At 57.0% G+C, this 25,447-nt stretch overlaps 3 protein-coding genes across 4 annotated transcripts; 2 read left to right on the top strand and 1 right to left on the bottom strand.

Annotated features, from left to right (window-relative positions):
- Positions 1–3,881: 3,881 nt before the first annotated feature.
- Positions 3,882–5,002, bottom strand: TMEM256 (transmembrane protein 256). The gene is made up of 4 exons (XM_003274614.4): positions 4,904–5,002; positions 4,565–4,596; positions 4,216–4,296; positions 3,882–4,115 (listed from the first exon to the last, which is right to left on the bottom strand). The coding sequence occupies exons 1-4, from the start codon at positions 4,986–4,988 to the stop codon at positions 3,972–3,974; spliced, it is 342 nt and encodes a 113-aa protein (XP_003274662.1). The 5' UTR covers positions 4,989–5,002; the 3' UTR covers positions 3,882–3,971.
- Positions 5,003–5,441: 439 nt separating this feature from the next.
- NLGN2 (neuroligin 2) lies at positions 5,442–20,779 on the top strand. 2 transcript variants are annotated; one of them, XM_030800777.1, is made up of 9 exons: positions 5,442–5,701; positions 5,922–6,499; positions 8,903–9,606; positions 13,033–13,083; positions 15,220–15,369; positions 15,539–15,724; positions 15,833–16,025; positions 16,398–16,994; positions 17,839–20,768. In XM_030800777.1, the coding sequence occupies exons 3-9, from the start codon at positions 9,147–9,149 to the stop codon at positions 18,710–18,712; spliced, it is 2,511 nt and encodes an 836-aa protein (XP_030656637.1). In that variant the 5' UTR covers positions 5,442–5,701; positions 5,922–6,499; positions 8,903–9,146; the 3' UTR covers positions 18,713–20,768. The 2 variants fall into 2 exon arrangements, with proteins under 2 accessions (XP_030656637.1, XP_030656636.1); XM_030800776.1 differs by lacking the exon at positions 5,442–5,701 and having other exon boundaries at positions 5,748–6,499; positions 17,839–20,779.
- Positions 20,780–21,248: 469 nt separating this feature from the next.
- Positions 21,249–22,552, top strand: SPEM1 (spermatid maturation 1). Its single transcript, XM_030800775.1, has 3 exons — positions 21,249–21,447; positions 21,546–21,606; positions 21,801–22,552. The coding sequence occupies exons 1-3, from the start codon at positions 21,304–21,306 to the stop codon at positions 22,523–22,525; spliced, it is 930 nt and encodes a 309-aa protein (XP_030656635.1). The 5' UTR covers positions 21,249–21,303; the 3' UTR covers positions 22,526–22,552.
- Positions 22,553–25,447: the final 2,895 nt, after the last annotated feature.

Below are 25,447 nucleotides of genomic sequence, written 5' to 3'. Positions count from 1 at the left end.
GGCAGTGACACGATCTCGGCTCACTGCAACCTCCGCCTCCTGGGTTCAAGCGATCCTCGTGCCTCAGACACCCAAGTAGTTGGGATTACAAGCACCATGCACCACCACACCAGCTAATTTTTGTATTTTTAGTAGAGACGGCGTTTCACCACATTGGCCAGGCTCGTCTCGAACTCCTGGACTCATGTTATCCGCCTGCCTCAGCCTCCCAGGATTACAGGTGCTGGGACTACAGGCGTAAGCTGCTGTGACTGGCCTGAAGGTAGCTTTTTTTTTTGAGACAGAGTCTCACTGTCGCCTGGGCTGGAGTGCAATTACATGATCTTGGCTCACTGCAACTTTCGCCTCCTGGGTTCAAGTGATTCTCCTGCCTCAGCCTCCCGAGTAGCTGGGATTACAGGCACCCACCACTAAGCCCAGCTAATTTTTTAAATTTTTAGTAGAGACAGGGTTTCACCATGTTGCCCAGGCTGGTCTTGAACTCCTGACCTCTTGATTTGGCTGCCTCAGCCTCCCAAAGTGCTGGGATTACAGATGTGAGCCACCATGCCCTGCCGGTATGCATTTTTAAAAGTGTGCAGATTCTTTCTCTAATGAGAAGATTTTAGGTAATTTCATCTCATTCCGTATCTCTAGTTACAATCTGCATACTTTTAATTCCAGAATTTCTATCACCAACACTAGTCTCTACTGAGCTCCCTACTCCTGTAACAGCAGCTTTCCAGGCTTCCCTGAAGCAAGAGAGTGTGTTAGAGACCTGAAGGAATTCCTAGGGGCTGGCCTGAGGATTGTGAGAAGGTCAGCAAAGAGATAAGGATGACAGGGCCAAATGGTGGAGGGCCTTGTGCTGAGATGTTGGACTGTCTTCTGAGGGCAAAGGGGAGCCAATGAAGCATGTATATCCAGGGAGGTGGCATAATTTGAGGTACACTCGTAGATCACAATATTTCTTCATTTTAAAGATGAGTCAGAGGCCAGGCACAGTGGTTCATGCCTGTAATCCCAGCACTTTGGGAGGCCGAGGTGGGTGGATCACCTGAGATTGGGAGTTTGAGATTAGCCTGACCAACATGAAGAAACCCTGTCTCTACTAAAAATACAAAATTTGCCGGGCGTGGTAGCGCATGCCTGTAATTCCAGCTACTAGGGAGGCTGAGACAGGAGAACTGCTCGAACCCAGGAGGCAGAGATTGTGGTGAGCTAAGATCACGTCATTGCACTCCAGCCTGGGCAAGGAGCGAAACTCCGACTCAAAAAAAAAAAAAAAAAAAAAAGAGTCAGGAACCAGACATGTGTTCCTCCAAACTCAGCCTCCCGAGTAGCTGGTCCTACAGGCTACAGGCACAGGCCACTACACCTGGCTTTTTTTTTTTTTTTTTTTGAGACGGAGTCTGGCTCTGTCGCCCAGGCCGGAGTGCAGTGGCGCCATCTCGGCTCACTGCAAGCTCCGCCTCCTGGGTTCACGCCATTCTCCTGCCTCAGCCACCCAAGTAGCTGGGACTACAGGCACCCGCCACCACGCCCGGCTAATTTTTTTGTATTTTTAGTAGAGACGGGGTTTCACCACGTTAGCCAGGATAGTCTCCATCTCCTGACCTCGTGATCCACCTGCCTCGGCCTCCCAAAGTGCTGGGATTACAGGTGTGAGCCACCGCTCCCGGCCATGGCTATTTGTTTTTATTATTTTTATTTACTTTATTTATTTTTTGAGACAGAGTCTCGCTCTGTCGCCCAGGCTGGAGTGCAATGGCACGATCTCGGCTCACTGCAAGCTCCACCTCCTGGGTTCACGCCATTCTCCAGCCTCTGCCTCCCGAGTAGCTGGGAGTACAGGCGCCCGCCACCACGCCCAGCTAATTTTTTTTTTTTTTTTTTTTTTTTTTTGTATTTTCAGAGAGATGAGGTTTCACCGTGTTAGCCAGGATGGTCTCGATCTCCTGACCTTGTGATCCGCCCGCCTTGACCTCCCAAAATGCTGGGATTACAGGCGTGAGCCACCGCACCCTGCTAATTTTTTTTTACTTTTGTAAAGACAGGGGTCTCCCTATGTTATCCAGGCTGGTCTCAAACTCCTGGGCTGGAACAATGTTCCCACCTCCACCTTCCAAAATGTTGGGATCACAGGCTTGAGCCATCGCGCAGGTTCAAGCCTTTAAACATGCAGCACAATTTGCAATGATATATGTGTTGCAAATTTTATAAATGTTTACTTATTTCAGGTCCATTTCCAGTACTAGGTGGGAAACTCCTTGACGGAGGGGATATCTGTCTCGCTCACAGTTGATCTTCCTTGTAATGTGTCTGACTCATGATCAACACTGGTTTAATAAATACTGTCCCTGCCAGGAACAGTGGCTCACACCTGTAATCCCAGCACTTTGGGAGGCTGAGGCAGGTGGGTCACTTGAGGTCAGGAGTTTGAGACCAGCCTGGCCAACATGGCGAAACCCCGTCTCTACTAAAAATACAAAAATTAGCCGGGCGCGGTGGCAGACACCTGTAATCCCAGCTACTAGGGAGGCCGAGGCAGGAGAATCACTTGAGCGCTGCAGGCGGAGGTTGCAGTGAGCTGAGATCACACCACTGCATTCCTACCTGGGTAAAAGAGCAAGACTCCATCACAATAAATAAATACTGTCCCCACTAAATATCTTCCAGTTCTCTACATGCTATGACTGCCACGCCAGCCTGCCCTGCCACCTTTTCTCACTCCTTTCCTACCTAACTCAAACTCAGCCCACACTGAAGACTCCTGCTTCTCCAGACCCCTCCCCTCTCCATCTTCTTCTTTGTTCATTGTTTCTTCCACACAATAGAGCTCCTTTAAGGATCATCTCAAGCATTGTGACACATTTTTCTGATCCCCAATACATGAGCTGTCCCAGCTTTGAACCCCAAAGTATTTTGTAACTAATGACACCCCTATCCTGCCTTGCCTTAATTCTCACTTCTAGAGTAAGTGGGTGCTGATAACAACAGGTCTGAAAACTACGACCCTATAGTAATTTTTTAAAATCCCAGTACTTTGGGAGGCCAAAGTGGGTGGATTGCTTGAGGTCAGGAGTTCAAGACCAGCTTCGCCAATATGGTGAAACCCCATCTCTACTAAAAATACAAAAATTAACCAGGCATGGTGGCGTGTGCCTATAATCTCAGCTACTTGGGAGGCTGAGGCAGGAGAATCACTTGAAATCAGGAGGTGGAGGTTACAGTGAGCCAAAATCACACCACTGCACTCCAGCCTGGGCAACAGAGTGAAACTCTGTCTCAAAAAAATAAAAAAAAACTAAAAACAGGCATAGTGGTTCATACCTGTAATCACAGCACTTTGGGAGGCCAAGGCAGGCGGATCACCTGAGGTCGAGAGTTCAAAACCAGCCTTGCCAACATTGGCAAAACCCCGTGTCTACTAAAAATTACAAAAAATTGCTTGGGCATGGTGGCGGGCGCCTGTAATCCCAGCTATTCAGGAGGCCGAGGCAGGAGAATCGCTTGAACCTGGGAGGCAGAAGTTGCAGTGAGCTGAGGTCACGCCACCGAACTCCAGCCTGGGCGACAGAGCAAGACTCCATCTCGAAATAATAATAATAATAATAATAATAATAAAATTAAAAACCTAGTACGCATCAGAACCACAAGATGAGCTTATTAAAATACAGATTCTCAGGCCTGAAAGAGTGCCTCAGTAGGAATCTGCGTTATTTCAAGCATCCTTTATGACTTTGATGCCCACCAGGGTAAGAACATTATAAGTTAACTTGAAGTGATCAGAATCCCCAGACCTAAGGCTCACTGATTAAGTCTTAGGAAATGGAGGGAGTTCAGAGGTTGAATCCCCACCCTTCCTCCTCCAAGAGGTCAGATGAACAAAGACTCCAAAGTTTATTTGCCTTTCCTTTTTAATCCTCTTCTTACTCCAACTCTTTTAAAAAAAACTGCCCAGAAAACCCAGTAATTAAGCAAAAGGGAGCTCAAAGAGCCAAGGCAAGCCAGCCCAAGAGTAGCAGGGTCCCTCCCGCAGGGGCCAAAGTCTGGATGCTGGGGTCTCCACTCAGAGCCTGGTAGTAAAAGCTGGTGCAGAATAAGGTCGTTCCGGAAGCTAGCAATAACCCGGCCTGAAGGAGACACAGCACAGAAAACAGGATTGTTAAGTACAGGGCAGGCTGAGAGGGAGTGTGTGGGGCTTGATCAGGGTTAGGCACAGGGAAAGATTACCCAGAGTGGCTTTCTGCAATGGGGCACCCCTAACAGGGCCAGGCTGTGTAAGAAGTGGTGTTTGTTGGCCTTATCAAACAGCTGTAAGAAAAAGAGAAACGAAGGGATATCGTAGGCAATACAGGTGCCTGAGATCCCCTGATGACACAAGGGACCAAAGTTCCTTCCCCCACCCCACCCTTGAAGTCCCAGCTTGACCCCAGGCCTTTGGTTTACAGAGCCTTTGGCCTTTGCTGCTCCAGAGATCCGCGACTCGCCCCACCCTCTCCCCGCCCACTTCCCCCAGGGACCCCAGACTTTGTGCCTTTGTAGACCCACGAGTCAGGGAGCCCCAGCGCAGTTACTTCACCTCCTTCCCGTAGGCATCTGGGAATTGGGCGCCTGTGGAGAAAAGAAGCAAAGGTTACCGGTCCTAGTGCCAGCCCTAACCGCCCCCAATCCGGGGGGACCCAGGCGGACATTGGCGAGAAAGGGCACCCCCCCCGCCCCAGGAAGCTTCCGATTGGTGGGAACACGCTCGGGCAGTACTGAGAACCAATTGGACCCAGCTGGGGGACTTTAAAAGGTTTAGGGCTCAGCGGACTGTCTGATAAACGGGCGGCCGGGCACTTCCCATAGGTTACGCCCTTGCAGCAGACCCCAGAGGACGCCCTAAGCACAGTCCCAGCTTCGTCCCCAGCCCCCTGACCGTGCGCCCCGTAGGAGGCCAAGCCTAAGGCCGCAGCTCCGGACAAGGCGCCCAAGCGGCGGAAAGCTGCAGCTGGCCCGGCCATAGCTGTAGAACAGGACGCACCGGACCAACGCCGCCTAGGCCACCCAAGAGGCCACCCAATCCCGGCCGCCCATGCAAATAAGGTTCACAGGCGCCCAATCCGGGCCGTGTTCATTTCAGCATTGAGCTCTTCACCTGCCTTTGTAAAACCGCTGCAGAGTGGCGAAGACGTCTGGCGGGCGGAGAAACCAGCACCAATTAGGAGCAGAGGAGCTAAGCAGTGGGGGGCGGGGTTGAGGGCGGGACTAGGGGATTTGCGTCACGGATTGGCCCACTTTCCAAGTTGATCGCCTCTTCGAACCCCCCACCCCCACGCTCCGGCCAATTTCCAAAGATCCCGGTCTTCTCTCAAAGTTCCGCCCCTTTTCCCACAGGCTCCTCCTGTTCAGCTTCAAATCAAACCCACTACCAAAAAGAGGCGGCCCCAAAGATAGCAAAGCCCCACCTATTGCCAGTAAACCCCGCCCACTGCACAAATGGCTCCTCCCCCATGTCTGAAGGCTCCGCCTTCTTTGCATGATGCCCCGCCCCCTGTAGTTAAGATTTTTCTCCCCCCCAGTCTCCCCGAGACCTCGAGAGCCCCGAGGGTGGAAGATCCGGGGGAGTGTCTCCACCCTGCCCTGGCCCGCTACATCCATCTGTCCGTCTGTCCACTCCCGCCTCTTCCCACCATCTCCAATCCCCCCACTCTCCGGAGGGCGGGCGGGCAGGCGGGTGCGAGCGGGGGGTGTGCGCCGCTCTCTCGGCAGGGGGCGGGGGAGGCGGCCGCGCGGTGACGCGCGGGGCTGCTGCGGCTGCTCCGCCGGCGGATCATCACTCTCGGGCTGGGATGGACGCGGGGCGGGCGGGCCCTGGCGCGCGGAGCCAGGAGTCCGGGCCTCCTGGCTGCTGAGCGTCCCTCGAAGCCTCCCCTCACCCCCGCCTTCCCTCCTAGGATCCGCGCTGACCCCCGCCCCGGGGCTCTGGACTCGGCTCCCGCCCTCCTCTGACTCCCTGGACCTCCCCCTCCCGCCCGCCCTCGGGATCGACTAGATCCCTCCCCCTCCCCGAGGATTCCGGCTGGATCCCTTGCCCCTGCACCGCGGATCCTGCGCTCCCGGGCCCCGGGCCCCTGGGGATTAACGTGGACTCCTCCTCCAGCACCCGATCCTTAGGATCCTCCGCCTGGACCGCCTTCTGGTCCCTCGAAGCCGGCCCACGGAACCAGCGGATCCTCAATCTAGTCCTGTCCCGTTGCCCCCTCCTTTCTCTGTCGTCCTTACTGCGGGGTTCCCTGTTCTCGGGCTCCCACTGATACCATCCCCTAGCTCTCCTTTTCCCGGGGATCGACTGGATCCCGGCCCCGCCCCCCGGGGCTGGGGCGATCCCCCTCCCCCGCCGGGTGAGGCGCTGCGGGCGGGGGCTGGGCCTGCGAGGCCGCGGGGGCTCAGAGGCCGCCGCCCCCTCCCGAAGGCCGTTCGCCCCCCACTCGGAGCCCTGGATGGAGGCACCACGGCCCCAGGGCTGAGCCAGGTAGGACCTAAGCCGGGTCGGTGGAGGGGGCTGCGTGGCGGTCCACTGGGGTCTCCCTCTCCCCATCTCCCTCCCTGCGCCTGGTTTCCCCCAGCCTGCTCTGTCTGCGTGTCTCCGCCTAGGGATGCTCTCGCCGTGTCTCTGCGTCTTGGTCTCTTTGTCTCTGCCTCTCTCCAGTCCATGAATGATCCTTTGAATGGGCCCACAGACCCCGTGTGTTCCCATCTCCCCCTCCCCCTCCTTCTCCCCTTCCCGGCCAAGCCATTTTCACCACTGCAGGAAGGGGGGGCCTGAGGCCTGAGCCCCCGTCCCTCAACTCTCCCCGGCTGGGGGAGTCAGGCCTGGGCAGGAATGGAAAGAGAAGGCAGAGGGATGGGGAGAAGGAGGAGGGAGCAAGATGTGGCAGACAGAGATGGGGAGAGAAAATGGGGGAGACAGTGATGGGGAAAGACAGGAGAGAGAGACAGAAGGCTTAAGGGGGAAATTTGGGGAAGGTATTTGGAGGAGAGAGAAAGAAATGAGAAACACCAGGGAGAGAGATACAGAAGAGAAAGATGTAAAAAGACTGAGGGTGAGAGACTGAAGGCAAGAGCTGGAGCAAGCTGGAAGAGGCCCAGGAAAGATGCTCCCAGGGAGCACTACGGAGAGAGAGATGGGGGGGCCTCCAGTGGGAGGGAAGGAGGGAGCGGAGCTGGCTGGTGGGAGGAGGGCAGGGACCCAGAGTACCCTCAAGAGGAGAGGGTGACTGAGGCAGATCTTGTTGTGGGGAGGGGGAGGGGGCAGCAAGGCCATGGTAGCTCAGCCCAGTCTGGCACAGGAAAAGGAGATCTTGGGGGAATCAGCCCCCAGCCACCTCCAGGTGATGGGGGAATAGAGGAGCCTTAGAGATGCTGAAAGGCAGGGGGCATGACTGGGTGTGTGTGGTAAGGATTCCTGTGTCCTTATCTCTGGAATAAATTGACACCTGCAGAGAGCCACCCGCGGGCTGGCGCCTGGCTCTGAAAACCCCGCGTCAGCAAACAGCTCTGGCGGCTGGTGGGGGGGGGGTGGGGGGGGGGCTTGCCGAAATGACCTGGGTGTCTGCCCCTCCGGTCTGATCTTCTCCCTTGGCTGGCCCCTGCTGCCCTAAGCACCCAGGCATCAGAGCAGCAACTGTAGGGGGGGCGGCAAGGGGAAGGCTAGGTGAATGGATGGGTCAGGATGGGAAGAGAAGAAAGCTAAGTGTTGCCCCCAGGACATGGGTCACAATGGCTTGCAAACATGAGGTGGTGGGGTCCAAGGTTGCTTGAAATTGCTGGAGGGGGGCAGTCAGTAGGCTCCTGTGATGTCTCCTCAAGCCCACCTCAGCACCCCCTCTCCCAAGCCAGAGGCCTGGTCACTAAGGCTAGGCTCTGATTGGCCAACAGGCAGGGCTCTTAGCGTTCTTGGTGCCCCCAATCTCCCCTTCCTCTCAACATGTATACTTCTTCCTCTATGTTAAGGTTGGGGGGAACTCTTGCATTCTGACTCATGCCTTTGCCCTCCCCTTCATGCCCTGAATGGACCCCCAAACCAAGCCAGCCCCTTCCCGTCTTCCTCCAGACCCCCCCTCCAGGGTTAAAGCTGCAGCCCGTTGCCGAGGTAACATTGCGGGGCAGCATCCTGTCACCCGGCAACCGGCTGCAGGATCACGCATCTGTCCCTGGATTTGCCCCTCTAGCGTCCCCTCCCTACTCTAACCCCAGCCTCAAGGTACCCCAACTTCTGACGGAGGAAATGGAGAGAGTCTGGGGAGAGAGGGGTCGCGGGCAGCACAAATCCTTAGCGAATGGTGTGTTGAAGTGGGGATAAGGTGCTGGGTTTGTGCAGTCCCAAGAAAGGCCTGAGTCTGGCCTGGGGTGGGGATTCAGCGCCATGAAATTACAGCTCAGGAGTAATTAACACATATAAACAAACCTGCCACTTCCAGCTAATTAATGACTTGGTATTTTTATTTTCTCTTCCTTGTCTACCTCATTCCCTCCCAGGGAGGTGGGAACTGGGACTCCTGAGTCCCTGAGGAGAACCTGCCTGGGAGGGATACATCAGCTGGAAGGGAGCATGCTGGGTCTGGGGAGCTGACCCGCCTCTCCTCTGGCTGGGTCCTGGACTTGAACCACATCTGGGCCCCACCCCCAGCCTAGGCGTCTGCTGAGGGGAGAAGGGCTGCTGGGTGGGAGTGGGGAGGTGTCAGGGGGCCTGTGGGTGGGAGAAGGGGGCAACTTGGTCTGAATTCCAGGTCACTAACCACTTGTCTCTTCTGTTTCCCCATTCCTTTCTGTCTGCCCCATCCAATTTCCCTTGCCCTCTTCCACCTCTGTATTTTTCTGTCCGTCCGTCTGTCTGTATCCTGCCGCCCTGCCCCTCTCGCTCCACCTCCCGCAGGTCGGGCCTGCCTTCACCTTCTCCCACTTCCTTCCCCTTCCCCACCCCGTGCCCCCTCCATGGAGAGGAACAGACCCCTTCTCTGTCCAGTCTAACCCAGGTCCCTCCCCAACCCCCTCCTCCCTCCTTTCCCCCACCCCCCCCTCCCTCCTGGGGCGAGGGGGGCCTCCCTCCCTCTCCCCCCCCTTCTCTCTCTCTCCGAGGGGGGGGGTCCCGGGGAGGGAGGGGGGGTCCCCCGATCAGCATGTGGCTCCTGGCGCTGTGTCTGGTGGGGCTGGCGGGGGCTCAACGGGGGGGAGGGGGTCCCGGCGGCGGCGGTGCCCCGGGCGGCCCCGGCCTGGGCCTCGGCAGCCTCGGGGAGGAGCGCTTCCCGGTGGTGAACACGGCCTACGGGCGAGTGCGCGGTGTGCGGCGCGAGCTCAACAACGAGATCCTGGGCCCAGTCGTGCAGTTCTTGGGCGTGCCCTACGCCACGCCGCCCCTGGGCGCCCGCCGCTTCCAGCCGCCTGAGGCGCCCGCCTCGTGGCCCGGCGTGCGCAACGCCACCACCCTGCCGCCCGCCTGCCCGCAGAACCTGCACGGGGCGCTGCCCGCCATCATGCTGCCTGTGTGGTTCACCGACAACTTGGAGGCGGCCGCCACCTACGTGCAGAACCAGAGCGAGGACTGCCTGTACCTCAACCTCTACGTGCCCACCGAGGACGGTAAGGGCGCGGGCACAAAGCCGGGCACCCCGTGGACACAGCCCACAAACGCACATGCAGACCCTCAGGCACTGGCACCGCTCTCGGGCTCAGAGCTGGGCCTTTGTGGGGCAGTGAGGGATGGAGTGTCCCTGCAACCTCTACGTGCCCCCTGAGGATTATAAGGGTGCCTCCAGGAAGTCCCAGGCACACACCCTGCAGACAGCCGCTCCATAAGTTCTTTATGCCCATGGGGGGCCATGGCAGGGATGGCAGGCACTGGACTAGGCTCACCCACTCTCTCCCCAAAGACACACAGTCTGCCAGCTAATCTCAACCTGGCCACGGAGGGGGAATCAGGTGATCCATCCTCTGCTCCGACACCCACTCCAACCTTGCCCCACCTCCCGCTGCCAGACCTGAGCTTGTTCATGGCAGAATACCCAGGTTAGCTACATCTGCACCTCAAGGACAACGCAGGCTCTCCCTCTCCCCCTGGCCAGCGAGGGCTGCCTTCCATCTATCACATCATGTCCAGAGCCCCTTGCCTGAGCTGAGCGCCTTGGCAGTGGTACTGATGTCCTTCTCTTCTCCCTTGACCCCTGTACGCCCCTGAAGGATCGGGGAAGCTCCTTGCGGAGGGCCCCTCCACTCACAGCACAGGCCACCCATCTTCCCTGGGGCTCTTGAACTTCTGTTCTTAATGAACTCTTGTTCACCACAGGACTGCTTATAGCCCCTGGCACATTCCTTCTGGACAGTTCTCCACCCTCCATCCTCAGCACTCCAAGACTAATCAGAACACCTTCCAGAGTGTGAACAGGGTGCAATAGGTGGATTCCAGCCATCGCAGCAGACCAGCCTCACAAACACCCACCCCCCTCACCCCACATGGCTCTTCTGACACCCATCTCACCGCTCCAAAACATGGCAGCATCTGCGTAGAGACCATCCGCTGCCACCACGCTTCCCACAGTCTATGTTTCCAGCAACCTTACACAGAGGCCTGGTACCCAGGAGCTCCTAATGTACCCTGTACATACCCAGCACCTCCACGGCGTGTGCTCAAGTCCCAAAACAGACTGCAAATCCCCACTACTCCACACTTAAATCATCACCCAACCAACCTATACACTGACCTTGTGCTCCAGCACCCCACAATCACAATTCCCAATACTTTCACATCACACACACCCCCAGTACATCTCTGAAACTGTGTACCGTGTCACCCACACACACCTGTGCTCCCCAGCATCCCTGGATATAGATCACATGCCTTAAGCACATCCACACATCCAGTAACCTGTGCGCCTGGGCTGTGTGCTCAGCAGGCCCCTCACACCACAGTCTCCAACATCCCCAACACTCCTCAATCATTGTTTACCCCACTCCTACCTAGAGATCATCTGCACCAGACCTCAGGTGGCGAAAACACATCCAGCAAGCTTGCACTCTACTCACCGAACAAGTACTCCAACACCATGCCCCCTGCACCCGGAATCCCCCCCTGCCAAGCATGGAACATCTCATGCACCTCCACCCACCCATGTCCATCCCGATACCTCCCAAATGGACCATTCACCCTGTATCCCCCATCCCAGCCATACCCCTCTCCATATAAACCACGCCTCCCCACAACCCATACACACAACGCAGAGTGTCATCTACTCTAATCCTATTCAAATTTGAAGCACCCTAGTTCCCCATAAGCATTTATCCCAGTACATGCCCCACGTGCCCCCCAGTACAACGCCCTCCACAGGAGAGCTGTGCACGCCACACTCCTCTGCCATCCCAGCGCCTGCCCCATCATGAGTCCTTCACCTCAGCACCTCCATGTGGGCTGCCCATCCCAGCACTCCCCACTCTCACACAGGCTCTGCACACCCCAGGGCCCCCTCAATGCTGTCTCGTCACCCTCCATGTGAAACATCCACCCAGCACTTGCCACCAATGGACTGTCCACCCCAACACCTCCACACAGTTGTCCATCCCTGCCCCCACACCACCCTTGCCCACACCTTCTGTATTTTTAGCCACTGCTGATTGCAGACCTGCTGGGGCCTGACACATTCAGGTGATCTCACTGAATCTTCACACCAGCTCTGGGAGGAAGAGGTTGACTCAGGCGCGCACACACACACGCGCTTCATAGACTCACGTGCACACATGCCCTGCTGACTTTGTCCCCACCCCATCCTCTCACAAAGAAGAGGCCCTGTTCCCAGCGGGTCCCCATGGGGCCATCACTGCCACTTAAGAGATGCCTTCCAGAGCTTGCCTTGGCCTTGACCCACGTGCCAGTCCCTGTGCCATTGAGGAAAAACCAATCAGCCTCGGGGAACCCCCAGGCCTCTGGGCTCCAGCTCGCCCCTGACCAACCCCATAATCTGGATGAAGCCCTGACACTGGGCGAACCTGGTGCTCCCGGTACCTGCTGGCACCTGTGTGCCAGGCTGGCTCAGGGCACTGTGTTCCTCATTCCCTATCTGTGGACTGAACCACCTGCTCGGCCGTTGGGGAAGGGGTGCTTTTTTGCAGTGGAGCAGGGGCAGGGGAGGCGGTGGCTGGTGGCCCTGGTGGGAAATTCACCGTTTTGCGGGGAGGAGAGGAAGCCTGGGTAAGGGACGAGGTTGGGGGGAGTGCGGAGGGTTGAGCTGGAGCGGAGGGCAAGACCTGATGACCCCCTTCCCTGCTTTGCCTACACTGGGGAGCTGGGGTGAGAAGCCAGGCCTGTGAGTGCGGATAGACGAGAAGTGCTGGTGGTGAGGCTGGGTAGCGGGCGGGCAGCCCCAGCTGACCTTCCCATAGCCCTCCAGTGGGGAGTGGAAGGCTTCTGGGGCTGAGCTGCGGGGCAGGCTGCCCCCCGACCCTGTCCTGCTCGCTGCCCTGCAGAGTGGTCCAGAGGGAAGCAGAGTCTTTTCTGCTGCAGTCTCTCCTCCCTACAGCCTTGTTGGGGGCGGCAGGCAGGTGCTTCGCTGGCCCTGAAGGGGGCCTTCTGAGAGGTGGCCTGGGTGGCAAGCTGGCCTTTGTCTCCCAGGGGCTCTGGGTGGGCTTCCCCTCCCCTCCCACCCCACCTCTAACACTGTTTCATTTCCAGCAATTAGCAAACACATCGACAAGCCAAAACCTTTCCAGCCAAGTCGATATGTCTTAAGACAGGCCTCAGCCCACTCAGGCACCCCACCCCCCCAAAACCAGCCTTTTCTTTGGGGCATGACTTTTTCCGGGGAGGGGAACAAAATTGGGTTGTAGAAACGTTTTTCTCTTTTCTTGGTTTCTTTTTCTTGCAAACAAATTTTGCTTTTTTTGGCTTATTTTTTCTGCCTCCCCCACCCTCCCCTTTTCTGCTTTCTCTCCTCCCCTCCCCATCCACCACCTCCCCCCGACCCCCATCTTTCCCCACAAAATTGTCCTTTTTTCTCTGTTTTGTGTTCCCGGTCTTAGGTCCGCTCACAAAAAAACGTGACGAGGCGACGCTCAATCCGCCAGACACAGGTAGATTTAAAAATCCCGCTGCTGCATGTGGTTGCTTATAAGAGGACGTTCATGGCCCTGCCCCTCACTAAATGTCCCCACAGCCCTCAAGGCCCCTCAGTCGTTCTCCCAACTAAAATGAAAAAGAAAAGAAAAGAAAAATGTTTAATAATTGGAAAAAAGAATTATGAAAACTTCAAACGAAATTTGAACAATGTTGGACCCAGTAGAAAACCTGCCAGAAAAGCTAAACATGGTGAAAATAAGCCGAAAAACAAAAAGAAATTGGAATGTCAGAAAAATAAAATTCAAAAGAATTGGTTAAAATGTTTAGAATTTGAAAGAAATCTGGACGGTTTTGAAACCTGTGAAATGTAACATTTGAAAAAAAACAATTTGAAATTGGAGCAAAACAACAGTTCAAAAAAAATGTTAAAGTTCGCAAATTGATGACACCATTGAAACATCAGAAGGCTGCCGCAATTTCCAAAAGCCTGTCAGACACAGAAAACGCAAACATTTGAAGTGAATTAAAGAATTTGACAATTTTTTAAAACAGGGCCCAATATCTTGAATTTCACCACAAAATTTTGAAGAAAAAAAATGCAAAGAATTTTTTTCTTTTTTTCTTTTTTTCCAAAATGGATCTTTTTGTTTTTTCTTTTCTTGTTGAATCTGCCCCGAGAGCTTCTTGCTTTTTGGTTGTTTTTTCTTTCTTTCTTTCTTCTTTCTTGATCCTGTTTTTGTTGTTGGTTTTGAATTCTTGTCGCCCCAGCCCCTCTTCCTGCTCCTTCCCTTTCTGACCCCTCCTCCCCTCACACTGGGAGAGGGGTGGGGTGAGGATGGGAGAACTGAGGACAATTAGGACAGGACCTTGGAGGCAAGGAGATTCCGGCACCTGAAAGTGCCGGGAGGTCACTGGAGGTTCAGGAGCAAAGGAGAGGACAGGATTTGAGGAGAACTCAGCGAGGGTGCTTCCCACCTAGAAGCTCTGGCGGAAGCAGTCAGGAGCATGGGGGCTGCACAGGGAGTCTTAGGGATGGGAGGCAGGAAGCTGTCTGTGAGGTCAAGGAGAATGTCTTAGTGACCTGCAGGTTGACCTTCTGGCAGGAGGGATGTTTCTACCAGGATGAGGGAGGTGGGCAGAGGCGCTGGGGACCAGCTGTGGAGGCCCAGGCCTGGCTTTGGTTTGCTGAGTGTCCAGGCTAGCAGGGAGGGCCAGTATCAAGAAAGAGGAGGGCCTGTGGGCCAGGGGTGACCCCAGCCCTAGCACTATGGCTGAATCATGGGGAGCTACAGGGGAGGATACTGTAGCCTCGGGGGCCCTGGCAAGCACTCTCAGACTTCCGCCTCCTCTGGAATTAGTCACCCTTCAGTCCAATCTGGAGCAACTCAAGGGCCTGGTCACATGTGGCAGTGATCAGGGGATCCTCTGGGGGTATGGCAGGCAGGAGTCCAGTGCAGAACCCAGGGCTCAGGCCAGTTTGGGGGTGTCCAAAACTAAGCTGCACCCTGGCTTCATTAAGCAGGCTCTTCCTCCTCCTGCCACAGTAATTAGGCTGGGGGTTGCCATGGTGACTGGGGAGGTGACCTAGAAAGGAATTAGGGCGGGGAGAAGACCAAGCCCCAGGGACCCTAGGCCTGGCACCCCTCACCCACAGACCAGGGACCCTAGGCATGGCCCCCCTCACCCACAGACCAGGGTACCATGTGGAGCGGAGGCCCAAGGCCTGAGTCGGAGGAGACGCCAGGACCCCCCCAGCAGCTCCAGCTCCAGTTCTAGCGTCGGGAGCTTGCTCTTTCCAGGGACAGGAAGGAGATGTGCTGTGTGTGGGGGTGCTGGGGGTTCCCTGGATCCAGCAGATGCCCTAAGGGGGGCCACTGCCCACCCCCAGCCTCTATGGGGTTTCTTGGAAAGTCTGCATTGGAGAAGTGCTGCGGGGAAGGCTGGCAGAGGGTGGGGAGGGACCGTCTGCCAGGGCTAGCTGGGGAGGGAGGAGGGGAATCCGGTCTTGCCCCCCAGGGATGGGAGTGACATGTCCCCTGAGCTCCAGGCCAGTCCTCAGCAGGCCTGGGAGCTGGGTGGTGCTGCTTCCGGTCTGACTGTGTCCTTGTCCCTGACCCCCTGGCCCACCTGCCCACCCCCTCCCCACACAGATATCCGTGACCCTGGGAAGAAGCCTGTGATGCTGTTTCTCCACGGCGGCTCCTACATGGAGGGGACCGGAAACATGTTCGATGGCTCAGTCCTGGCCGCCTACGGCAACGTCATTGTAGCCACGCTCAACTACCGTCTTGGGGTGCTCGGTGAGGGTGGGCAGCCAACTCTGGGGATCAGGGGAGTCTGGGAGGTGGGCCTGGTGGGCAGGGTTCTTCCACATCCAGCAGAATGGCTTCTGGGCTGGACTGAGCTGCCCAGAAAGGGGGCAGGGGCGCTGTGACACCTCCAGGGGGCCCTCTTCTTCTCTACTCCCAGGTTTTCTCAGCACTGGGGACCAGGCTGCAAAAGGCAACTATGGGCTCCTGGACCAGATCCAGGCCCTGCGCTGGCTCAGTGAAAACATCGCCCACTTCGGGGGCGACCCCGAGCGTATCACCATCTTTGGGTCCGGGGCAGGGGCCTCCTGCGTCAACCTTCTGATCCTCTCCCACCATTCAGAAGGTACCAGCAGTGTCCCAGCCTGTTCCACCCTTCCCGACCCTGCCAGCTCCCCGCTTCTCCTTCAGGCCGGTACTCACAGCCTGGCCTGAGGTCTGCCTGTCCCACCAGGGCTGTTCCAGAAGGCCATCGCCCAGAGTGGCACCGCCATTTCCAGCTGGTCTGTCAACTACCAGCCGCTCAAGTACACGCGGCTGCTAGCAGCCAAGGTGGGCTGTGACCGAGAGGACAGCGCTGAAGCTGTGGAGTGTCTGCGTCGGAAGCCCTCCCGGGAGCTGGTGGACCAGGACGTGCAGCCTGCCCGGTATGGGGTGGGAGAGGGCTGGGTCCAGGCCTTCACTATCCTTGCTGGTTCCAAGGAGGCTGAGGTGAGAGGTGCCTGTGGGCATCCCATTTGGCAAGGAGAAATGGGCTTCAGGCCCCCAGTAAGTGGCCTCCTCTTGCAAGCCTTCCTTCAGTGGAGGTGCTCAGACAGAGCAGATGAGCACAGGGTGCCGTGAAGTGCTTTGGGAAGACTTCCGGAGAGGCCAGATCTCCCAAAGGACCCATTGGAGGATTTCAAGTAGGGAAGAAGGGTCTTGCAGGTAGAGGGAAGCATCTGCGTGTGGGCTTAGCAGGCCACAGGCCGAGAGGAGGCCAGTGAGCAGGTGGTGAGACCCTGACCCCTTCTCCCCAGCTACCACATCGCCTTTGGGCCCGTGGTGGACGGCGACGTGGTCCCTGATGACCCTGAGATCCTCATGCAGCAGGGAGAATTCCTCAATTACGACATGCTCATCGGCGTCAACCAGGGAGAGGGCCTCAAGTTCGTGGAGGACTCTGCAGAGAGCGAGGATGGTGTGTCTGCCAGCGCCTTTGACTTCACTGTCTCCAACTTTGTGGACAACCTGTATGGCTATCCGGAAGGCAAGGATGTGCTTCGGGAGACCATCAAGTTTATGTACACAGACTGGGCCGACCGGGACAATGGCGAAATGCGCCGCAAAACCCTGCTGGCGCTCTTTACTGACCACCAATGGGTAGCACCAGCTGTGGCCACTGCCAAGCTGCACGCCGACTACCAGTCTCCCGTCTACTTTTACACCTTCTACCACCACTGCCAGGCGGAGGGCCGGCCTGAGTGGGCAGATGCGGCACACGGGGATGAACTGCCCTATGTCTTTGGCGTGCCCATGGTGGGTGCCACTGACCTCTTCCCCTGCAACTTCTCCAAGAATGATGTCATGCTCAGTGCCGTGGTCATGACCTACTGGACCAACTTCGCCAAGACTGGGTGAGGGCCAGAAGAGCTGGGCGGGGCTGGGCGAGGCTGGGCGGGGCTGGGCGGGGCCCTCCCTCCTTCACATGGCCACCGTTCCTCTGTTAAGGCACTCACTCTGGCCTGCCCTCTTGCTGGAGTGAAACCAACCCAGACGCCTCTGTGCCAGGCACTGAGTTGAGCGTTGGAGACTCAGCAGTATCAGACAGAGAGGCCCGTGTCCTTTCTGGGGAGTTGGGGGCCCCCTCAGTGGCTTTGGCTTGGCGTCCATCTCTCCCTCCTCCTTGCCTGATCCCCCCTGCCCAACCCCCCTAGGGCTCTGCACCTCTGGCTGACTGCTCAGGTGTGTGTGCCTGAGTGTGTGTAAGAGTTTGTGTGTCTCTTTACTTCTGTCTCTGTCTCTCTGAAAATCCACTGACAGCTCTCCACTTCCCTCTGCTGCTCTCTTTTGTCTGCTTACTTTTCGCTGTCTCTGGCTGCCGGCTGATTTCAGCCTGGCTGTGTCTCTGTCTCTGGCTGTCCCTCCCGTGTCTTTGACCCTGTCTCTGTTTCATTCAGGCTCAGCTTCTGCTTCTCCCTGGCTATCTCTGTGTGTGTCCCTGCCCCTCTGCCCGCATTTCTGGCTGTCTCTGGCAGTCTGTCTCCATCCCTATTTGTCTCTCTGGCTTTGTCTCCTGCAGTTTCTGTGTCTCTTCATACCCATCTGTGTCTCTGCCTCTGTGACTTTTTCTCTGACTTTCTCGCCATCCCCCTGTCTCTTGTCTCTCTGCATCTCTGTCTGCCTCCCTGCCCACTGCCACCCACCCTCCTTCAGAGCCTTGCCCTCACTCCTCCTTTCCCTGCCCTCCTGTGCCCACAGGGACCCCAACCAGCCGGTGCCGCAGGATACCAAGTTCATCCACACCAAGCCCAATCGCTTCGAGGAGGTGGTGTGGAGCAAATTCAACAGCAAGGAGAAGCAGTATCTGCACATAGGCCTGAAGCCGCGTGTGCGTGACAACTACCGCGCCAACAAGGTGGCCTTCTGGCTGGAGCTCGTGCCCCACCTGCACAACCTGCACACGGAGCTCTTCACCACCACCACGCGCCTGCCTCCCTACGCCACGCGCTGGCCGCCTCGTCCCCCCGCCGGTGCCCCGGGCACACGCCGGCCCCCGCCGCCTGCCACCCTGCCTCCCGAGCCCGAGCCCGAGCCTGGCCCGAGGGCCTACGACCGCTTCCCCGGGGACTCGCGGGACTACTCCACGGAGCTGAGCGTCACCGTGGCCGTGGGTGCCTCCCTCCTCTTCCTCAACATCCTGGCCTTTGCTGCCCTCTACTACAAGCGGGACCGGCGGCAGGAGCTGCGGTGCAGGCGGCTTAGCCCACCTGGTGGCTCAGGCTCTGGTGTGCCCGGTGGTGGCCCCCTGCTCCCCACCGCGGGCCGTGAGCTGCCACCAGAGGAGGAGCTGGTGTCACTGCAGCTGAAGCGGGGTGGTGGCGTTGGGGCGGACCCTGCCGAGGCTCTGCGCCCTGCCTGCCCGCCCGACTACACCCTGGCCCTGCGCCGGGCACCGGACGATGTGCCTCTCTTGGCCCCCGGGGCCCTGACCCTGCTGCCCAGTGGCCTGGGGCCACCGCCACCCCCACCGCCCCCCTCCCTTCATCCCTTCGGGCCCTTCCCCCCGCCCCCTCCCACCGCTACCAGCCACAACAACACGCTACCCCACCCCCACTCCACCACTCGGGTATAGGGGGCGGGTGGGGAGGCCCTCCTCCCCGGCCCTCCCTGGCCCGGCCACTCCGAAGGCAGGGAGGAGGACTTGGCAACTGGCTTTTCTCCTGTGGAGTTGTCACACGCCATCCAGCAGCGCTAAGGTGGACATGGAATTCCTCCCTGGGATGCGTGTCTTTCCCACACAGAGAAGCCCAGTCTCTTCTCTGGACCTGGGCCTTTGAACAACTGGGGGGCGTTTTCTCCCCCACATTGGGACACCAGTCTTCGGTGTGTGGAATGTGGTATTTTCCCGCGTGGAGGTGTGCTTTCTCACAACAGCGTGTGTTTTCCCATGTGCAGGGTGAGGGTTTTTTTTGCCGCCCTGGACACATGTTGGCCCCCTCAAAGAATTTCCGTGGGGATTTGAACCCCAGAATCCTGTTCCCCCACCCCTTCTCCCACCTCCTCCCCTCTCCCTCCCCCTGGAGACCCTGGAAGTGGTGTGTTCACATACAGTGACCCTTGGCCACCAGACCACAGAGGATGGAGCCTGGGAAGCAGCGAGGAAATCACAGCCCCCTCGCCCCCCTGCCTCCCCTGCCCCCACCCCAGCGAAGCATGTTCCCCCCCACACCCCCCTTGGCACAAGTCAGATGAAGCACGTTCTGCTGGGGAGGCTCTCACCTTCCAGAGAGGACAGACACAGATTTCCTGCCGGGGGAGGGAGGAGTCCTCGCATCCCAGTGCTGCCTGGAAGCTTATTTTCCCGTGGTCCAGGACGCATTTCTCTGAGTGGAAACATGTTCCTGCATGTGGATGTGTGTTTTCCCAGGCAGACGGCCCCTCTCTTCCCAGCACTTCCCTGCCTCCCCCAGGCCTCAGGCCCAGCACTCAGTTCCTCCTCACATGGCAGGTGAGCACAGACTTCTGGTTGGCAGGAGCTGAGGAGGGTGAACAAACCCGGAGGGGGGCCCCCGGCCCTTGCTCCCGAGTTGGGGGGAGGGGGCGTGGCAACGTGCTGCCCGCAGAGGCCATGCATGTTTGACCAAAGCCCTCACTGGGGTCCGAGGACAGCCTTTTCCTCAGGCCTCAGAGCGTTGCTCATCCGTGCCAAACTGGGTAGGCGGATTTGAGCAGAAAGACCCCCAAAATGTGCCAAGAATTTCCCAGTCCCAGGCAGGGCAGGGGAAACTAAGGACAAGCAGGATACAGGGCGAGGGATGTGGCAGGTGAGGGGGCTCCCGCCTGTGCCCTTCTCCTCACCATGTCTCCCCCACCCTGCCTCAGTTCTCCGTTCCCCTTCATCTCTGTCCCCCTCTTTGAAGCTGTCCCCATCTCCATGTCAGACCAGCCTTCTTCTCAGCTGACCACCCTCCTCTGACCCGCTCCCCCTCCTTGACTGAAAGAAAGGAGCCTTGAAGGGCGGAGGGGAGGCAGTGGGGAGAAAGGTCTCACCGGACAGGCTGGGGAGAATGAGGTCAGCGGTGCTGAGGAACAGATGGAGGGGGCGGTGGGGACGGGTCTTGGGCAGACACCAGCAGGAAGAATTTGAAATGTGTGAGGTGACTCCCCGGAGGGCCTTGGGCTGGAGCCTCTGGGAAAAGAATGATGTCTGGAAGGGCTTAAGGGACACAGTGGACGAGGGGAGAGTCCTCATCTGCTGGCATTTTGTGGGGTGTTAGTGCCAAACTTGAATAGGGGGTGGGGTGCTGTCTTCCACTGACACCCAAATCCAGAATCCCTGGTCTTGAGTCCCCAGAACTTTGCCTCTTGACTGTCCCTTCTCCTCCTACCTCCATCCATGGAAAATTAGTTCTTTTCTGATCCTTTCCCCTGCCTGGTCTAGCTCCTCTCCAAACAGCCATGCCCTCCAAATGCTAGAGACCTGGGCCCTGAACCCTGTAGACAGATGCCCCCAGAATTGGGGCATGGGAGGGGGGCTGGGGGACCCCATGATTCAGCCACGGACTCCAATGCCCAGCTCCTCTCCCCAAAACAATCCCAACAATCCCTTATCCCTACCCCAACCCTTTGCGGCTCTGTACACATTTTTAAACCTGGCAAAAGATGAAGAGAATATTGTAAATATAAAAGTTTAACTGTTGGTTGTGCCTGCTCTGTTGTGGGGAGGGCGGTCTCTAAAGAAACAAGCCCTGGGGAAGTGATGAGGGAGGAGGGGTCTTTTCAGTGACCAGCTCTGAGGTCTGAGAGGAAGGGGGAGTGGGTGCTGGGGTCTGGTTGCCATGGTAATGAGTCTGTTTGACAAATGAACGTCAGGACCCGTGTCTATGCCAAGACTGGAGCCTGGCGTCGTTCTATAATGGAAGGACAAGGGCTGATGGGGGAAGATGTCAAACAGGCCAGAGGCCCAGTGGGCTGGTGTAGGCAGCTAGCTCAGCAGAGGCATGTGAGGTGAGAGGCATGGCCTCTGCCAAGGCCTGGGCTCAGGCGAGAGGGTCAGCCACGGGTCCAGGACTCAGGGTAGCCCCTTGGCACACTGGAAGGGAGTGGCCTGGCACCATTGTGACCCGTTCACTCCCAAGACCCTCAGGGACAGGCAGGCAGTCAGTGGACACTGTGGGCACGGTGGGCTGGGGGCGTAAGGGCCCCGGTGGTCCTAGGGACCCCATGGCCATGGCTGAGCGGCCGAGGCCCGAGTGGGCCTCGTATCACAACTGCAACAGCAACAGCTGCCAGGACCTAGGCAACTCTGTCCTGTTGCTGCTGGGCCTCATCATCTGCATTAACATTAGCATCAATATAGTGACCCTGGTCAGGGTGGGGCCGGATGGGAGGGAGCTGGTGGGATGGCGGGGTGCAGGCCTGCCGGCCAGGGCCTGCCTGGGATCACTGTGTCTTCCCCTACCTAGCTCTGGAGCCGATTCCGTGGTGTCTTATACCAAGTGTTCCATGATATCGTTTGTGAGAAAGGTAAGCAGGTCTGGGGGCTGGGGCATAGGAGGGACAGAAACCAAGCGCTCTAGCTTCAGCCCTAAATTAGCCCCTTCCCTTCTTGCTTGCCCCTCTCAGACACCATAGCTGTGCAGCTGCCCTCCCTGGGCCCTGCCTCTCTATGCCTGTAGGAGCTGGCCTCCCTGCTAGTCTCACCACTCCCCCATCCACAGAAGCTCCTAAGTCATCCTCACTCGGAAAGCAGACCCAGCCCCCTAAGAAGCAGAGTTCCCCTGCAGTCCATCTTCGGTGCACCATGGACCCTGTGAAGATGACTGTGACCCCGCCCCCAGCTCGCCGCCATCGCCGTCGAGGCTCTCCCACATGCTGTGCTCACTGCCCAGTAGCTTGGGCTCCTGACACTGATGACGAGAAGCCCCATCAGTACCCAGCCATCTGCTCCTACCACTGGGATGGCCCTGAGGACTGGGAAGGTTTCCAACGCACTCAGGGGACCTGGGTTCCCTGGACTCAGGATGCCCCGGAGCCCCCTCCCCAGACCATCCGCTTCCAGCCTACCGTAGAGGAAAGGCCCCTCAAAACAGACATACGGTCCAAGCTGGGCCTAAGGGCCTATGTGTATCCTGTGAACCCCCCACCTCCCAGCCCTGAGGCTCCTAGCCACAAGAACGGTGGGGAGGGGGCGGTGCCAGAGGCAGAGGCAGCTCAGTACCAGCCTGTCCCAGCTCCCATCCTGGGCCCAGCAGCCATCCCTGAATTTTCCCGGCACCGCTCCTCAGGCCGAATAGTGTATGATGCCCGGGACCTGAGGCGGCGGCTTCGGGAACTGACCCGGGAGGTGCAGGCCCTGTCCCGCTGCTACCCCCTGGCCTCTGGATCCAGCACTGCCGAGGAGACAAGCAAGAATTGGATGTACCGTTCCCTAACTGGGAGGTGACTGGAAAAAAATAAAAAGGAGAGAGGAGGTGATCTGTGGTGGTGTTGGGGTGCCAGGGCCCACACAGCACCTAGAAGCTGTGGCTGTGAAGAGAATGCTGTCCCTAGCCACAGGGCCTTGAGCCCTGAGGACCCTCATTAACCTTTTGCCCCACAGGCCTGTCCCTGTCCTCAGCCTTTCCCAGGCCCTTCTGGGTTCCAAGGCTCTTACCTGCCTCTACCTTGTTTTCAATTTTTTAAATTTTTTTTTTGGAGACAGGGTCTTCTCTGTTGCCCAGGCTGGAGTGCAGTGGTGCAATCACAGTTCACTGCAGTCCCAACTGTCTCCCACCTCAGCCTCCTGAGTAGCTAGGACTACAGGCATGGGCCACTAGTTTTTGTTGTTGTTGTTGTTTGGTTGGTTGGTTGGGTTTTTGTGTGTGTGTGTGTGAGCCTCCCAGGTTCAACCGATTCTCCTGCCTTCAGCCTCCTGAGTAGCTGGGACAACAGGCACCACCGTGCCCAGTTAATACCTTGTTTTCTTTAGTGCACAGAAAGGGCCCTAAATTCTACCCCAGGTCCCCAGGCAGTCGTGCACTAGAGGAGAGATCTCCATCTCCATGGCCCTAGCTCCTCAGAAGGCTGGTGCCTGCCAGAGCCCAGGGTTAGGCTGCAGCCCACAGGTGAGGCCTGGTTCCCATGTAAGCCCTGGTTTATTTGGGGAGGGATGGCTGAGAGGGTGTCTAGTCCCTCACAGTTCCCTAGTCACCCTGAAGATCCTATACCCTTAAGCAGGATTGGAGCAGAGGATGAAATATTGGGGCCCCCTTGGCTGGGCGCAGTGGCTAACGCCTGTAATCCCAGCACTTTGGGAAGCCGAGGCAGGTGGATCACGAGGTCAGGAGATCGAGACCATCCTGGCTAACACGGTGAAACCTCGTCTCTACTAAAAAATAAAAAATAAAAAAAATTAGCCGGGCGTGATGGCGGGCGCCTGTAGTCCCAGCTACTCAAGAGGCTGAGACAGGAGAATGGTGTGAACCTGGGAGGCAGAGGTTGCAGTGAGCCGAGATGACGCCACTGCACCCTAGCCTGGGCAACAGAGCGAGACTCCGTCAAAAAAAAAAAAAAAAGCCGAGCAAGGTGGCTCACACCTGTAATCCCAGCACTTTGGGAGGCCGAGGCGGGCGGATCACAAGGTCAGGAGATCGAGACCATCCTGGCTAACATGGTGAAACCCCGTCTCTACTAAAAATATGAAAACAAAAAATTAGCCGGGCGTAGTGGTGGGTGCCTGTAGTCCCAGCCACTTGGGAGGCTGAGGTAGGAGAATGGCATGAACCCAGGAGGCGGAGCTTTCAGTGAGCTGAGATTGTGCCACTGCACTCCAGCCTGGGTGACAGAGCGAGACTCCATCTCAAAAAAAAAAAAAAAAAAGAAATATTGGGGCCCCCCTCAAGAGGTACCTCACTGTAACATCACAGCTCTCTGTGACCTCACTCCTTTGATTAACTCACCATGTCACCAGTGAGGAGACTAAGTTCAGAGAAGCTAAGCGTCTTGCTCATGGTTACACAGACACTGAGGATCAAGCTCATGGCCTCAGATGCTCCATCCCATTGCTGCAGAGCCAGCCTGACCCACCAGAATCTCCCACCTTCCCCAGTTTGCCATGTGAACTCAGAAACTGAGAAACAGAGAAACTCAGGCCCTGCCCTTCTCCTACACAATTGAGATCATATGCACATGCACACACGTATCACTTGGGAACAAGCAGCCGTTTGTGTGAGCCCAGGCTGAGGGAGCTGGACTTCACCTTCCACTCTAGACAGATTCCTGGAATGTGAGCAGATGGACCGTTTGCAAATGGCCCTACTTCTCTCATTCAACTGATGTTACTGATCATTTTCAACGGATTCCATTCAGTGGATATATATTGAGCATCTACTATGTGTTTGGAGGCTGGATGGGAAATGCTCACTGGCCTTTCTTTCTGCTGAGTGGTTCACTGTGTAAACAAAAGGCTTGCAGTCTCCAGGGCGCCACAGACCCCAGTGATGTACCTGTTTTAAGTCAAACACTCTGTTTGGTATATTAACAATTACATCTATTTTGTGCTTTGTTAATTTCATGTGGTTTTCTTCTTGTTTGTTTGTTTGTTTGTTTTGAGACAGTCTTGCTCTGTCACCCAGGCTGGACTTCAGTGGCATGATCTCAGCTCACTGCAACCTCCACCTCCCAGGTTCAAGCGATTCTCCTGCCTCAGCCTCCCAAGTAGCTGGAATTATAGGCGCCCACCACCATGCCCAGCTAATTTTTGTGTTTTTAGTAGAGGTTTCGCCATGTTGGCCAGGCTGGTCTTAAACTCCTGACCTCAGGTGGTCCACCTGCCTGGAATTACAGGCATGAGCCACTGCGCCCAGCAAGTTTCCTTCCTTCCTTCCTTCCTTCCTTCCTTCCTTCCTTCCTTCCTTCCTTTCTTTTTTTTGGAGACAGAGTCTTGATGTGTCACCCAAGCTGGAGTGCAACAGCAAGAGCTCAGCTTGCTGCAACCTCCACCTCCCGGGTTCAAATGATTCTCTTGCCTCAGCCTCCCGAGTAGCTGGGACTACAGGCACGCACCACCACACCCAGCTAATTTTTGTATTTTTAATAGAGACTGGGTTTCACTATGTTGGCCAGGTTAGAACTCCTGACCTCAGGTGATCCACCCGCCTCAGCCTCCCAAAGTGTTGGGATTACAGGCGTGAGCCACCGCACCCAGCCCGGGTTTTCTTCAGGTAGTAGCTTAACTGTTTTTCACCTTGGAGTAAGGGTGGGTTGGTGGGAGTGCAGGTGGTTAGGATGGAGAAACCATGGCTGGGGTTGGTTCCCGGAAGAGGCAGCAACCTCAGTGAGGCAGATGTCAGTGTGACAAAGGGGCTGGTGGGCTCACGGACCACCA

The sequence above is a fragment of the Nomascus leucogenys genome, chromosome 19, assembly GCF_006542625.1.
Source record: "Nomascus leucogenys isolate Asia chromosome 19, Asia_NLE_v1, whole genome shotgun sequence".
Classification (NCBI taxonomy): Eukaryota; Metazoa; Chordata; class Mammalia; order Primates; family Hylobatidae; genus Nomascus; species Nomascus leucogenys.
The sequence above is the reverse complement of the archived record's forward strand: the minus strand, read 5'-3'. Positions and strand labels throughout refer to the sequence as shown.